The 15,141-nt window shown below is 46.7% G+C and overlaps 1 protein-coding gene across 1 annotated transcript in view; it reads left to right on the top strand.

Moving 5' to 3' along the window:
* The window catches only part of PTDSS1 (phosphatidylserine synthase 1), a 70,773-nt gene that overhangs the window by 11,445 nt on the left and 44,187 nt on the right, over nt 1-15,141 (top strand). Inside the window, exon 2 of the mRNA XM_069600572.1 lies at nt 3,419-3,510. Within this exon, the coding sequence (XP_069456673.1) occupies nt 3,419-3,510 (92 nt within the window). The remainder of the gene's footprint in view (nt 1-3,418; nt 3,511-15,141) is intronic.

Below are 15,141 nucleotides of genomic sequence, written 5' to 3'. Positions count from 1 at the left end.
CTTCCCCACCCTGAGGTTGTGGTGTCCTTCACTTTTCACTGTCATGCATTGGAGAAGGAAATGGCAGCCCACTCCAGTGTTCTTGCCTGGAGGATCCCAGGGACAGGAGAGCCTGGTGGGCTGCTGTCCATGGGGTCGCACAGAGTCCGACACAACTGAAGCGACTTAGCCGCAGCAGCATAGGTTTTTTTTTTGTTCTACCATCATTTTTTTTCTAGAATTTTGTTTTGTTTTTAGTTTTAGTTGTTTGAGTCATCTAGAATGTATTTTGGTACGAGGCATGAGTTATGAGGCTCTATCTTCTTTTACTCGGCCACAGTTGCTCATTTTAGCCTCGCTTTTATTTTGTGACTTACCAATTGCATGCCCAGTCCACCTCTCGTATACCATCCCTGTGCATCTCCGATGAGTCAATCCGATGAGTGGGATTTAGGATGACAGGTAAGTTTTCATAAGGCAGTTTGGCAAAGGGGAAAGATCACTATCTTCAGAGTCTAGCAGGCCTGGTTTGGAAGCTGGCTCTGCAACTTCTTAGCTCCACAATCTTGAGAAAGTTACTGAACCTATGTGACCTTTGTTACCTCATCTGTAAGATGTGGTTGATAACAGCCCATATTGCAGATGGATTGTGACAATTAGAGATAACGTGTAGAAACTGCCTGTTCAGTGCCTGACGCACAGCAGAGCCTTGATAGACAGGACCTGTTACCCTGGCTGTCGTCGTTAGCAGTATCAGTAGTGTGACTTGGTCTGAATGAGGACGTTCTGTCCCCGCCCCCGCTGTGTGTAGCCATTCTTCAGTAAAAGCTAATGTTCCTGGGAGTTGGATACAGTGCTCCCCTACATAAGCCAAAGGGCATGGCAAGTGCCCTAGGATGATCAGCCTGGCATTTTAAAGTTGTGTTTATAACCTCTGGGCAAATGTGGAATTGTTAGGATGACTATTAAAATAAGATTGCACTTTGCTACAAGAAGTCTATCCTACTGTAAAGAATGGTTTTGTAATCAGATTTCTGAATCTAACCACCAAGTGTTGTTTGTCTAGGATGAGTTCAGTGCTGTTTGGCTATGTGATGGTCTAGGAAACATTTAAGACCTGTATGACATCTTATTTCAGAACCTTATGTCCAGTCTTGTCATAACTCTGGAAATAACTTCATGGGGTGCAGAAACTTCACGGTCTAAACAGGAGTTGGTACTTAAGTTAACACTTTTAAACCACCACCCAGGACTCAGTCCTTACTGAGGTAATAATTGCTTCATCCCATACCTTTTCATGTGCGTATTCTCATACTCAAGATCTTTTTTTTTTATGCAAACTTGGTTTTCTTCTAAGATTCTTTTTTGACCTTCTTCTTTTAGTAACATTCAATCTTCATTTAACATTTGTCTTTTGAAAACTTTCACTGTAGACAGTCCTCCTCCAGATAAACCCAGTTTCTTTGATCATTTTTAAATGTATTGCAACCAGTTTCATCATCTCGAAACTATGCCATTCCATTGTGTTTCTTCTCATATTTTCTCTTACTTATCCTACTTCTTTCTAAACTGGAACACTGAACTTCCCTCTCCCAAGCGTCTCGAAAATTATCAATCCTTCAGAAAATCTTCCAGTTGTTTTTCTGTTTTCCTACTTTTGTTTGCTTCTCTGAGCCCCAGATATGTTACTAGAATCTTCTTTGTTAATGTAAACTGTTAAAACCTAACATTTTCACCGTCAATGGTAAGAAAACTTCCATTTTGGGGATTTTTGTTGTTTAGTCGCTAAATCATGTCAGACTCTTTTGCAGCCCTGTACTGTAGCCCACCAGGCTCCTCTGTCCATGGGATTTCCCAGGCAGGAATGCTGGAGTGGGTTATCATTTCCTTCTCCAGGGATCTTTCCAACCCAGGAATTGGACCTGTATCGCCTATGTTGGCAGGTGGATTCTTTACAACTGAGCCACCAGGGAAGCCTTTGGGGAATTTTACTTCATTGTAAAACAGTAAGTTTTCTTCCATAATAATCAGTCCAGAAATATAATGAGGGCCTTCTGTGTCCCCAGGCTCTGTGGATACAGGTGTGAATAATTCCCTGCCTTTAGGAGTTTACTTTCTGCAGAGAAGACAGATAACATATAAACCAACAGATGTAATCATTTCTGTTTACTGGGGTTATGGAGGAGTTCTACACAGTAACACATGAGGAATGACCAGGCTGGAGCAGGGCGGAGCAGCTTGTCTCCTTCTTTACAATTCTTATGTTTAGAATTTAGATACAAGTTTAACTCTGGTCTTTTGTTTCCTCTTTATTTTTCCTGTAACATTTTTTACTAGTGCTTTCTGGTGGCGTTCCACTGCCCCGTTTTGTTCATCCCTTGGATAGCCAACCGCCCATATTTGACATGTGACTACATAATTTCATTGCCTCGTGTCCTTTCTCCTTGTTTTTTGAGATAATTTTTATTTAATTTATTTTTGGCTGTGCTGGGTCTTCGTGTGGGCTTTTCTCCAGTTGCGACAAACGAGGGCCACTCTCTAGTTGTGGTGCTTGGGTTTCCCCGTTGCAGTGGCTTCTGTTGTGGAACATGGGCTCTGGGGCGTGCAGGTTTCATAATCTTATGCTTCCTTTCTGATTCCTGAACAGTTTTCCGCCACAGCTTCTGTAGTGAAGGTCATCTTTGTGTGTGTGTGTGCTCAGTCAAGTCTGAGTCTCTCAGACCCCATGGACTGTGTAGCCCACCAGGCTCCTCTGTCTGTGGGATTTCCCAGGCAAGAATGGTGCAAGTTGCCATTTCCTTCTCTAGAGGATCTTCCTGATCCAAGGATTGATCACGTGTCTCCAGCGTCTCCTGCATTGACAGGTGGATTCTTTACCACTGAGCCACTTGGGAAGCCCCTTTGTAAAAGAATGATGATTCTCAAATGCTTGTCTGCGTAGAACATGTGTTGGGGTGTAAGGTTGACAATGCTTTTATCATAAGAACTGGACTTTACTATGAGAGATGTACTATTTTAGGAAATACCATACTGCTGCTGCTGCTGAGTCGCTTCAGTCGTGTCTGACTCTGTGCGACCCCATAGACAGCAGCCCACCAGGCTCCCCTGTCCCTGGACTGGGTTGCCATTTCCTTCTCCAGTGCATGAAAGTGAAAAGTGAAAGTGAAGTTGTTCAGTCATGTCTGACTCTGTGCGACCTCATGGACTGCAGCCTACCAGGCTCCTCCATCCATGGGATTTTCCAGGCAAGAGTACTGGAGTGGGGTGCCATTGCCTTCTCCGAGGAAATACCATAGTGAATAGTAAATAGTGAATGTAATGGCTTAGCTCAGCAAAATAAAGTTAGCAATCCCCAGGGTTTTAGGACATGGAGCTCGTACTCCTTCTAGACTGACTGTAGATTCAAAAATAACACTCAGTGTTCCTTTTCTGTTTTCAGGGATGACTCTGTCCCAGAAGACAACATCTGGAGGGGCATCCTCTCTGTAATTTTCTTCTTTCTTATCATCAGTGTATTAGCTTTCCCCAATGGTAAGTGATGTAATGCTTTATCACATTTCTCCCCTCCGTTGTGTCCTTGTTGGTATTTTTGAGATGCATGTCATCTAGAAGATGAAACTAGAGGGTGGAATTAAAAAAAAGAATCTGAACGTTGCGTGGTGACTCGGGGAGCAGGCTCTGGAGGCAGACTGCCCATTCCTAGCTCTGTCTCCTCTGTCCTCCTTTAAGACATTTCTGTCTGAAATGGAGAGAAGTACAGCGGTAGCAGTAAACTGAATTAATACCATAAAATACTCTGAACAGTGGCTGACGAATCATAAGCGCTCGGTGAATGTCAACTGTTGTTCTTCTTACTGTTTTTGGTATTATCAGCCAAGTTGTAAAATACGCAGTTACTGCTCATTTACTCCTTTTTGCTAAGGATGGGGTCAGTGCTTTAATGAATATTACTTAAATAACTTGCTGTCTTTAACTGGAAACTTTTCTGGGATATGAATTTCCATTATCAGGTTAAAAAAAATGATTATTGTGACATTTTCCTCTTTCAGTGTTATGGAGTGAGGCAAAAGCCTTGGTTTAAAAACTATAATTTCATATTCTGCCACACTTAAGATTCACCCCTTTCCTCTGAATGGTCGCTAACAAGTTATATTATTATTTTTTTATTCTGCTTCAGTACTTCCTCCCTGGAATATTCTTTACTTATTCTCTGCAGGTGATTTTCTAAATATTCACTTTTTGTATCCTGTTTCTTTAACATTCAGGGTATTTTGTAACTGTTGCCGTCTTTTTTCGCCAGTTGTGCTCCATGAGCCCTGCTCAGGTTTTAAATATCATGATTTAAGATGTGCTTCTTCTCCATCCTCCTATCTATTCAGTAGAGTATGATCTATAATATACTGAGCTCCTTATGAACGTTACCAATGCTACCTGGAGCTGCACCCTGGTGATAGGATTCCAATACCAATTCCATTGTGTGTGTGGGTATGGAGGGGTGGTGTCCATTGCTGAACATCAGCTGGGCATCCTGCAGTTCTACTCAATTTGACACTGTCTGCCTGGGGATAGATTGGATTCCGCAGGTTAAGTTCCAACCAGCTGCTCCTGCCTCCACTGAGATGCCAGTCACAAGTCCAGGGTGTCCCCTGTGCCTCTGACCCAATGCCTGAAGATCAGAGGTTCCCTTGACCTCCTCTTCAGGTGTGATTAATTTGCTAGAACAGCTCCGGAGACCAGTTTACTCTCAGATAACTGAGAATATTAACCGACAGCCAGATGTAGAGATGCTTGGTGGAAAGGGGGGAGCCTTTTCCTTGCTTTCTCGGGGCGCCATTTGCACCAGATTTCCACGTGCTCACCAACCCAGAAGCTTTCTGAGCTCTATCCTTTTAGGTTTCATCACGTTGGTAATGACTGATTAAATCTTTCAGTTCAGTTCAGTTCAGTCGCTCAGTCGTGTCCGACTCTTTGCGACCCCATGAATCGCAGCACGCCAGGCCTCCCTGTCCATCACCATCTCCCGGAGTTCACTCAGACTCACGTCCATCGAGTCCGTGATGCCATCCAGCCATCTCATCGTGGGTCATCCCATTCTCCTCCTGCCCCCAATCTCTCCCAGCATCAAAGTCTTTTCCAATGAGTCAACTCTTAGCATGAGGTGGCCAAAGTACTGGAGCTTCAGCTTTAGCATCATTCCTTCCAAAGAAATCCCAGGGTTGATCTCCTTCAGAATGGACTGGTTGGATCTCCTTGCAGTCCAAGGGACTCTCAAGAGTCTTCTCCAACACCGCAGTTCAAAAGCATCAATTCTTCGGCGCTCAGCCTTCTTCACAGTCCAACTCTCACATCCATACATGACCACAGGAAAAACCATAGCCTTGACTAGGCGGACCTTAGTCGGCAAAGTAATGTCTCTGCTCTTGACTATGCTATCTAGGTTGGTCATAACTTTTCTTCCAAGGAGTAAGCGTCTTTTAATTTCATGGCTGCAGTCACCATCTGCAGTGATTTTGGAGCCCCCCAAAATAAAGTCTGACACTGTTTCCACTGTTTCCCCAACTATTTCCCATGAAGTGATGGGACCAGATGCCATGATCTTCGTTTTCTGAATGTTGAGCTTTAAGCCAACTTTTTCACTCTCCTCTTTCACTTTCATCAAGAGGCTTTTTAGCTCCTCTTCACTTTCTGCCATAAGGGTGATGTCATCTGCATACATGACTACTGGAAAAACCATAGCCTCGACTAGACCGTTGCCCATTGGTAATTGATTTGCCCGCCAGCCCCTCCCCCATCGCCAGAGGTCAGGGCAGGACTGAAGGGTTCCTATCTCTAATCACCTTATTGGCTCCACTGGCCTCCTTCCTGAGCCGCTTCATTAAGGTAACAAAAGACTCTTACACTTAGGAAATTCCTGGAGTTTAGAACTCAGTTCCAGAAAGGGGACAAAGATCAAATACTTGCTTCTTATAGATCACAGTACTCAAGAAAGTCCCCTGCATACGAGTTCTGTTCCAGAATGCATTCGTATGTCCAGTTTGTTCATAAATTCAACAACGTTGGGTATCCAACTAATACATTCGGCCACATAGTACATTGCTATAATAGATTTATTATTTGTTATTTGTGTTATTCACACAAATAACATATTTAAAAAAACAAACCCAAAAGATAAAGCATTGTTGGTCTCAGAGTACAGTACTTTGAAAAGTACGGTGTGTTAGTCGCTCAGTCGTGTCCGACCCTTTGCAATCCCATGGACTATAGCTCTCCAGGCTCCCCTGTCCATGGAATTCTCCAGGCTGGAATTCTGGAGTGGGCTGCCACGCCCTTCTCCAGGGGATCTTCCTGACCCAGGGATTGAACCTGGTCAAATTCTTTACCATCTGAGCAAATTCTTGACCATCTGAGCCCCGAAGGGAGCCTGAGAAGTGCAGTCGCACCAGCTATACCGGGGTTCTGGACAGCTTGGGCTTGAAATAAAGACACTGGACCGCTGTACTCTATACCATGAAAGTGAAAGGAAAGTGAAAGTGAAAGTTGCTCAGTCCTGTCTGACTCTTCGTGACCCCATGGACTGTGTAGTCCATGGCATTCTCCAGGCCAGAAGGCTGGAGTGGGTAGCCTTTCCCTTCTCCAGGGTGTCTTCCCAACCCAGGGATTGAACCGGGGTCTCCCAACGTTGCAGGCGATTCTTTACCACCTGAGCCACAAGGGAAGCCCAAGGAGACTGGAGTGGGTAGCCTATCCCTTCTCCAGCGGATCTTCCCCACTCAGGAATCGAACCAGGGTCTCCTGCGTTGCAGGCAGAGTCTTTGCCAACTGAGCTCTGAGGGAAGCCCACTCTATACAGCAAAGTACACAAAAGCACAAGCACTTGTAGAGGATGCACACACGTGAGAGTGCACACCAGATGTGCGAACTAACTTGTGTGATTGGACACACAAATGCACGTTCGCACCGTTGAATGTTTACAACTTGAAGGTCCATATGTAGGGGTCTTACTGTGTAATAATGGCAAGTCTTCCAGGTTTTGCAAAATGCTGCCAGTGGAATTTTGTTCTGTATTATTATTTCTTTTCATGAGCATTTTCTTTTTCCACATTTTTTATATTTATTTGTGTGTGCTGAGTCTTAGTTGGGGCATGCAGAATTTTTAGTTGTACCTTTCAAACTCTTAGTTTCGACATGTGGGAATCTAGTTCCCCGAACGGAGATTGAACCTGGGCCCTCGGCATTGGAACCGTGGAATCTTAGCCCCTGGACCACCAAGGAATTCCCTGTTCTGTAATTTTGTGGGTTCTGCTGGTATCGTAATAATCCAACCAGTAAAACCATGATTCTGAATCCTTCGGGGAGTGGATAATTCTAGATGACCAAGTTATTTGGCAGCTGAGTCTAGTTCTCCAACCCCTCAAGCTTTTAGATTTTTACTCTTATTTTTGTGTTTTTAGTGAAAACCTTTCAAGATATGAAAACCTGTGTCTTAGTGTAGGCTGCTGTGATAGAATACCGTGGACTCAGTGGCTTACACAGAAGATTTCATCCTGTAGCAGCTGTGAACCTGTCAAGCCAAGCAAGCTCCGTGCTTACAGAATACGAGAGCCAGCTAGGCGCAGAGCAGACACTGCCAGTCCCAAAAGAAGAGACTGGGAGGAAGGAAGGGGGGACAAATTCTAGGCCAAAACTTAGGAAGGCAAACTGAGATTTCAGGGTTTGAGAATAATCCTCCTGGACTTGACGCTCTGCCGTCCAGACCCCCCTGGGGCAGCGGTCTGCCCCCGCAGCTTGCCCAGTCGGGGTTGAATCCCCGAGACTCCAGCAGACTCTTCTCCCCAGCCCTACTGGGCATCGGTCTCGCCCTTTGAAACCAAGGTGGAGGCCATCCTGCTCCTGTCCCCTCCATGGCCCTGATGGATGATCTCTGAGCCACCTTGGGGTCCCTCTTCCTATGTCTAAAGGATAGCAAATGTTCACAGTCAAGTAGCTCTGTGGTTTGGCCCTGAAGGATCCAGAAAGGCCAGCCGTCTTCACCTTCAGGGTTAGAATTTCAACATGTGAATTTGGGGGGATGCAAACCTTCCGTCCACAACACCTGCATACGTTACGTGGATAATGACCAAACATGATTTGGCCTTTCCTTGGTGGTGAAAGTTCTTTAAATACATAGTGATTGCAGCATGGAGAGAAGATGTTCAGGATACAGATAGGTCATGGAATGAAGGGGAATTGGCCCAGCTGTGATATCTACATCCTAGGAAACATCCCCAGTGTTGAACAGCTTCTCAAATTATTTGTCTTACTTTCTTTTTCCTCCCGCTTTCAACACACAAGGGCTTCGCAGGTGGCATTAGTGGCAAAGAACCTGCCTGCCAATGAAGGAGACATAAGAGACTCTAATTTGATCCCTGGGTCAGGAAGATCCCCTGGAGGAGGTCATGGCAACCCATATCAGTATTCTTGCCTGGAGAATCCCCATGGAGAGAGGAGCCTGGTGGGCTGCAGTCCAAAGGGCCACAAAGAGTCAGACATGACTGAAGCGACTTAGCACGCATGTAGGCCCCAGCACACAACATCTCAAGAGTTTAGGTTTAGGGACAGCTTGGACTTCACGGAGCCCATCCTCTCTTTCAAGGGCGCTGTGCCGTCGTGCAGCTTAAGTGGCCACTTGGGGCATCGAGCATTTTCTACACAGTGGTGGTCCCCCTGAGCTCTGGAACCTGGTCTTAACAAAGGTGGCCTAAGAATATAGCCCAGAGTAGATAGTAAACTGCATCTTGGGTTTGCTGCCAACACAAGGTCTCCGGGTGCCTGAGCCCCAAGGGAAGATGAACAGGTGACAGTTCAGCTGGTGGCTCCTGACACTCCCTCAGCCCCTGCCTGCTGTGTCGTGTGTAGACCAGTGGCTTACTTCCCAGCCATCGTGTGATGCCAGGACCGCTGTTGGTCTGTACCCTCTTTTCCTGTTTCTTATCTCATTTGTCCCCCACCATCTTTTTTTTCTTTTTCTTCTAATTTTTATTTTAAATCAGTCAGTGAGAACACAGTATGTGCTCAGGAAACTAATCAATCCAGAGATGTGTCTGTTCCCCCAGCCTCCTGTTCTCCTTGGCTGGGTGTTAATTCCTGCGTGTTTTTTCACAGCTTCGCAGGTTTCTTTTCTGCTTTTTTAGAAACATTTAGGCTTGCTAATTCTAAGAGCTGTGCTGGAAGTTTAGGGATTCCCAGACTCAGCCCTCCATAGCTGCGATTTTAGAGCCTTCCCTGCTGGGGGACTCCAGCAGGCACTGGGGCTGTGGTGCTTTCCTTAAGGTCCCCAAAGCCCTGGACGGTGGGGACTGCATCTGTCGGATGTGACATTTCGAATGCTTTCTGCTCTTTTCCCTCGTGAAGACCTGTCGTCTTCAATGTCCGCGTCACCGGTTCAGTCTCTCATGGTGGGCCTGGGCTTCTGTTTTCCCTTTTGGAAAGATAAAGGCTGTTTGTTTTCATGCTTTCCCTGGCTCCCCTGACCGTGTGATAACACGCAAAGCAGGGAGGACCCACAGGGTCCTGCTTGGTTTACGGCTGATCCCAAGGCTGGCCAGTCACTCCTGGACCGCCCTCAGCCGCTGCCGCCAGCCTGGGGTTAGGGCCCAGCCCTGCACGGTCCTGTGCTCAGCAGAGCCCTGGTCTTGTCTCACACGCGGCCCATCATGGGGTGCCTCGTCTCTGTCTCCTGTGTGTGTCTCTCTCTCTGTTTCTCCTTCTCTCTGCCAGTCACTGGCTCTTCTTTCTCCCAGGAGCACTGTCTCAGGGCCTCGGTTGGCCTGTGTCTGGGATGCTTGGACTCCACGTCCGCAGCGGGGAGGCTGTGCCTTTCCTTCTCTGGTGATCAGACCCTTCGCCCACAAAAAGGACAGAGACCTTCAGAATTCTGCGCAAGAAGGGTTAGGATGTCAGGGAAGCCGTGCTTGGAGGGACTGTCTCGCAGCCACGTGTACTGAGCGAGGCCACTATTGTCTGCCTTGTTCTCTAAAGAGCCAGTTACTCTACGTCAGATCAGTAAAACCATAAGTTTCCACATTAAAGAATGCTGTCCTTGAATATTTTTTTGAATCAGGAGGTGGCATGGAGTTGATGGGACTGGGGACCTGGTTGGCCCTCCTGGGAAAGGGTCCCCCCTGGCATGTGACTGGCCCCCACCCCCAGCTGGCATTCAGATGCCAGCCTTTGTGGGAGCTGTTCCACTGGATGGATGAAACTCCATTTCTCTGAGTGGTGTGGACCTGCCTCTTCCCATTCCAGTCTTGCCACCTCGTCTTCCACTCTCCCCACCCTTGGCGCAAATTCTCGAATTAAGTATTGGAATGAATGGGAGGAACGGAGCCCAGCGTCTGCCTTCTCCTTGAAAGGCAGTTTTGGGGAAGTGCCCACAGTGGATGGCATTCCCAGAATGGCTCTGTTTTGGCAGAGTCACATGCATTTCTCCTTGACCTAGTAAAGGTTGCCCTAAATGTTTACGCGTCAGCCTGAATTTGGTTATCTCCCTATGTCTTGTGTGTGTGATCACGTTCACGTATGCTCTCTGTGTGCCAGGACTGGTCTGCTCCTACAGGAGGGGGCCCTGTGGTTCTTCTGGAACAGAGTCCAGATGACAAAGACCCTTGACTTTCTCCATAAGGTCTATAACAGCTGGTATGCTTTTGGCCTCAAATAATAGGAGATGTCTTTCAAAGTGGCTTAAAGAATAAATAAAACGTTTGCTTTCTTGCATCCACGAGAGGTTCTGCGAGAGAGTGGTTTAGGGTTGGCTAATTGAGCAGCTCGGTGACACGTGAAGACCCGGGCTCTCTGCCTGTCTTGTGGCCTTGGGACAGCTGCGGCCCTGCTGGCGTGCGGCTGTGGGCGGTGTCCAGCTGCAGAGGGGCCTGTCTTCCCCTGAATCTTAGAGCGAAGAGGGCTTTTCTAGAAAGCCTGCAGCGCACGTGCCCCCCATCTACTTTGGTTAGGCTTAGGCCCCACCCAACTCTGCCCCTGGCTGACCTGAGGACAGGCATTTGGTGGTTGGAGGACCTCCCAGGCACATTCATAGATCTCCTGTAGATCTCCGCTGGCTGGAAGAGTGGAAGAGAACCAGGATTGCCTCCATCAGCTTAGAATTTACCGCTGGGGTTCATGGAGGAGGAGTGGAGGAGACTCAGGCAAACTTTTTCATTTGACAGTCGACAGAGTGACGGGGTGGGTTCCAGAGTTCCTTCCTTGCATTTGATAAACGCACAAGGAGAGACACCCCAGGGGGAGACCCGGGAGGGAGAGGGTGTGTTACCTATACCCACTTCTTTTCTGTCACCTTTTCTCCCATTCTCTCTCTTCTGGTTTCCTTGAAGAAAACATTTTAAATACTGCCTCCACCTCCTTAGAGCAACTGGCCCTCCCATGGAAGTGTAATTTTAACTATGCCACTGTGGCATTGGAGTGTAATTATAACCGTGTCACGGTCACCGGAGTGAAATTTAGAAACCCGCTGCCTCTCCAGCTGGCTGTGAGATTCCTTTCAACAGGTGACTTCTGTGTGCCTTTCCAACTTCAGAGGGCCTCCTTTACGCTCCTCCCCTTCCACCCTACCCGACCCCAGCCACCCCAGCCTTATCCTGGGCCCCCGTTGCCCAGCCCACGGTGGTCTTCTCAACAGATACGTGGTGAATTAAGTAATGAATCTGTCAGGAAAGAAGTTCACAGAATTAGCCCTCTCTTGTCCTCTTCTCATATGCAAGAGGAGCACCGTTGAGCTCTTCTTCAGGGTATTTTGAAGAGGGTGAGATCTCTAGGATGTCTTGATTTTTCCGAGTTTACCCTTCTATTTGTCCTCATCTGATTTCTCTGAGCTTAGATAGTGCGAATCACATCTCCTTGAGGCATAAAGGCGATCCAGAAGATTCATTGTCTCCTAAATTGAAAGAAGGAAAAAATGGTATAATCTCCCCCCATTCTCTGTCTTCTGCCCCACGCCTTTTTTTGTTTTTTGTTTTTTTTGATAGAAAAATTATTTCTTAGGTTTGAAATTTGCTGAGAGATCGTTTTTTTCCCCACCTTTTCAGGGTTTTTCCTAGAGGAATTTAAACTTTAAACTAGTACTAATCAAATATCTTGCAATTTCCTTTGTCAATTACACCCGATAAAGCTGAAAACGAGATAATAAAGAGAGAAGGCAGATTGCGAGGCTCCCAGGCACAGTCCTTCCGCTGCTGGAAAGGCAGCTTCTAACTTGGGTTAAAAGGATTCTCGCTCCCTCGGGTTGGTTCGTGGAGCTCAGATGTTCGTGGATGTGACCATAGGTTGCTGGCAATTCAAGCTGTGATCTTATGTTTTGATTTCCGAGGAAGTGTTTTAAACGCGTGCTCTCCGGTGGCAAAGATGTTTGGTTTCTGTTTTCTTTTGAAATCAAACTGGCTCTTAATATCTGATTGAAAATGAGGTATTCCAGTCATAGGGACTGATAAGAAAGTAAAACATGTAGATTTCATAATGTGTCTTGTGCGAAAACCACCTTCCTAAATCAAACCAGCACTGGTTTCTCCATCACCACCCCGAGACGCCTGCCCCGTCTCTCCTGCATAATTGAACTGAGGACCCAGACTTTTCCAGGCAGCTTTTACGAAATCAGAAATAAAGTATAGACAAGAAGTCCTGCCACCTCCCCCTCCACCGCCCCCGGCCATGAGATGGGCCACCCCTCCTGGGTGTCCTGGCCGTAACACTGAGCAGAGGAAGACCACCGAGAAAATAGTTTGTGGGGGGGTGAGATCTGTGGGCAGGTATTGGGATGAGGTGAAGGATCCAGGATGGCTCTGCCCACCTGGGCAGGTGGATGCTGGAGGAGGTGTGGTTTTAGAGGTGACCTGATTGGCGTAGCCAAGTGTGCGTGAACACCAATGAGTGTAAGTATCAAGGCTCATCCATCCTATAGGAAACCGCCAGCCTCATCCTCCATCTTTTAAAAGGCAAAATAGTATTTTTAGCAATATTACTGTCTCTGATAGTGAAGAGTCTACTGTTTGTGAGTCATACTGCTGGCATCTACTTCTGAAAATACTACACGAAAGCATTCAGAATTTCTTCTTAGAAAGAAGAGGGGGTATTGGACAACTGAAATAAGGCCTGGTTTAAAGTTAGCTCCTGAAAGATCACCTAACATTCCAGGCTGGCCTTATATCTCACCTTTTGTAGGTAAAAGGCCCTGGTGGTCTATTCCCGCCCACCTAGTTCAGGACAGAGCTCCTTGGGGCTCCTCTGTTTCTCTTCTGAGACTCCCCCGCATCAGATTTCTGAAGTTTTCCTCAGATCAATGCAAGGAAGAAAGGGCAGTTTTTAAAATCGTATTTTATGAGAAACATTTATGATGTAATATTATGGTATATAGGTGGGATATTGGAGAACAGAGGGAAAAATTCCATAGCCGTAAATCAAGATAAGGCTTTAAAAAACCGAACTGCAGTGCAGTAAGATGGACATTCTCTTTCCAGGCCCTGGGACATGTCTGTATCAGGAATGACAGCCAGACAGAGAGACATAAGTCTTGTGCTGAAGCAGTTGCATGTTGGGTTGCAGAGAGCTTAAGGCCCCATCAACCCTGCATTCCTCAACCACCCCTATCCTCTTACTTACTCTGAAATTGTCCTCCTTACGGGTTAGCCAGAAGAAGGGGCTGAGTTCTGCTTTCAGAAGGCCACTCGTAGAGTAACCACAGGCTGACGATAACTTTGGAGGCCTTTCTGCTGGTCAGTGTGCGGGGTCTTGTATCAGTTCCCTGCCCTCTCATCCTTCCCATCTTTCCAGACCTTATCAGTTCCACATCGAAGCAGCGCTAAGCTCCATTCACTAGCTTGTTTCTCTCTGCCCCTTTCCTGGCCCCGAGACAGTCCTGGCTCAGACCCTCCACTCTGTGCCTCCTCCCCAGCCCCGGTCTCCCGAGCTGGCCCAGTTCTGACAGTTGATGGAACGGTACCATGAATTCTGCAAACCTGAAGTGGAGTCCTGGAGAGGTGTGGCCGTGAGTGAGTTCCTTATGCCCTGATGCCTTTATCTGTAGAAAGGGAACGATGGTGATCCTTGCATCACCTGCCAGGAGGACTAAGGGGTGGTGTGTCTCATCCCCCGGCCTGCTACCCAGTAAGGGTTAAGGAAAACACTGCTGACTGTTAAGAGTCAGGAGTGCTCTTGAGAATAACACTCTGTGGTTTCAAAGTGTCAATCTGGCATGGAATTCTGTTGCAAGCCAAATAATAGATTCAGTTTCACCTTGTAAAAGGAAATCATAGAGAAAGCTGGAGTCCCCTGTTCGGTCTGAAAGGTTAATTCAGTAGTTTGGATGGAGTAACGCTTGCAAACCAGACTGCTACTGAAAGACAAGTCATTCCTGGTGACAAGTGAAGCTATTACCTAGCATCCGTGAAGAAGAGCATTTGAAGGAGAAACTTAACTTAAAAGATGACAAATGTAACTATCAATTTTCCGATAATTTGCAAATAAAGTTAACCAGGTTGTGTTACCTGGAAGAGGATTCTGGTTTATGCTTCACTTTGCCTTTTTTGAGAAAAAAAGCAGCTGATTAAAAAGAATACAGGCATCCCTTGCAATCCGAATCTTTGCTGTCAGAACTCAGAAATCAAACAGAGTTATTAACCTGTTATTAAATTCCTCAGTATCTGAGCTCTCGCTGCTTGCCATCCAAAACTCAGACACCATATTCACTTGGGTGAATCAGAGTCCCTCACAATCTTAACTTCAAAACTCTCAACATGTAAACCCAGAATCTGAGCCAGTATTCCTCATGTGAATTTGGTTCATCCAAAGAAAGCAGTTAGAGTATGTTTCAGTGTAGCCTTTTTAAGAAGAAATAGGCCATTTGGAATGAGTTACAGAATAAAAATTACAATGTAATGTTTGCTTCAGAGAGGATTCCAGGTCACAAGCAACAGAAGCTGACTCTGCTGATGGAAGAGCCTGTTCTAGGATGTTAACTGGCTGGAGGAATCCTGGGAGGGCTAGGAAGCCAGGCCCCGCCCCTCCTGGCTAACCTCTGAGCTGGCCCGTCACCCAGACCTGGTCCATGAGTGAACCTTGACCGGAGTCTGTGCCACTGTTGCGTCTGCAGTGCATACTAGATGGAGCCGCCTCTGCTGT

Source organism: Ovis canadensis, chromosome 9, assembly GCF_042477335.2.
Source record: "Ovis canadensis isolate MfBH-ARS-UI-01 breed Bighorn chromosome 9, ARS-UI_OviCan_v2, whole genome shotgun sequence".
NCBI lineage: Eukaryota > Metazoa > Chordata > Mammalia > Artiodactyla > Bovidae > Ovis > Ovis canadensis.
Note: the sequence above shows the minus strand (reverse complement) of the source record. Positions and strands in the feature narration are given on the sequence as shown.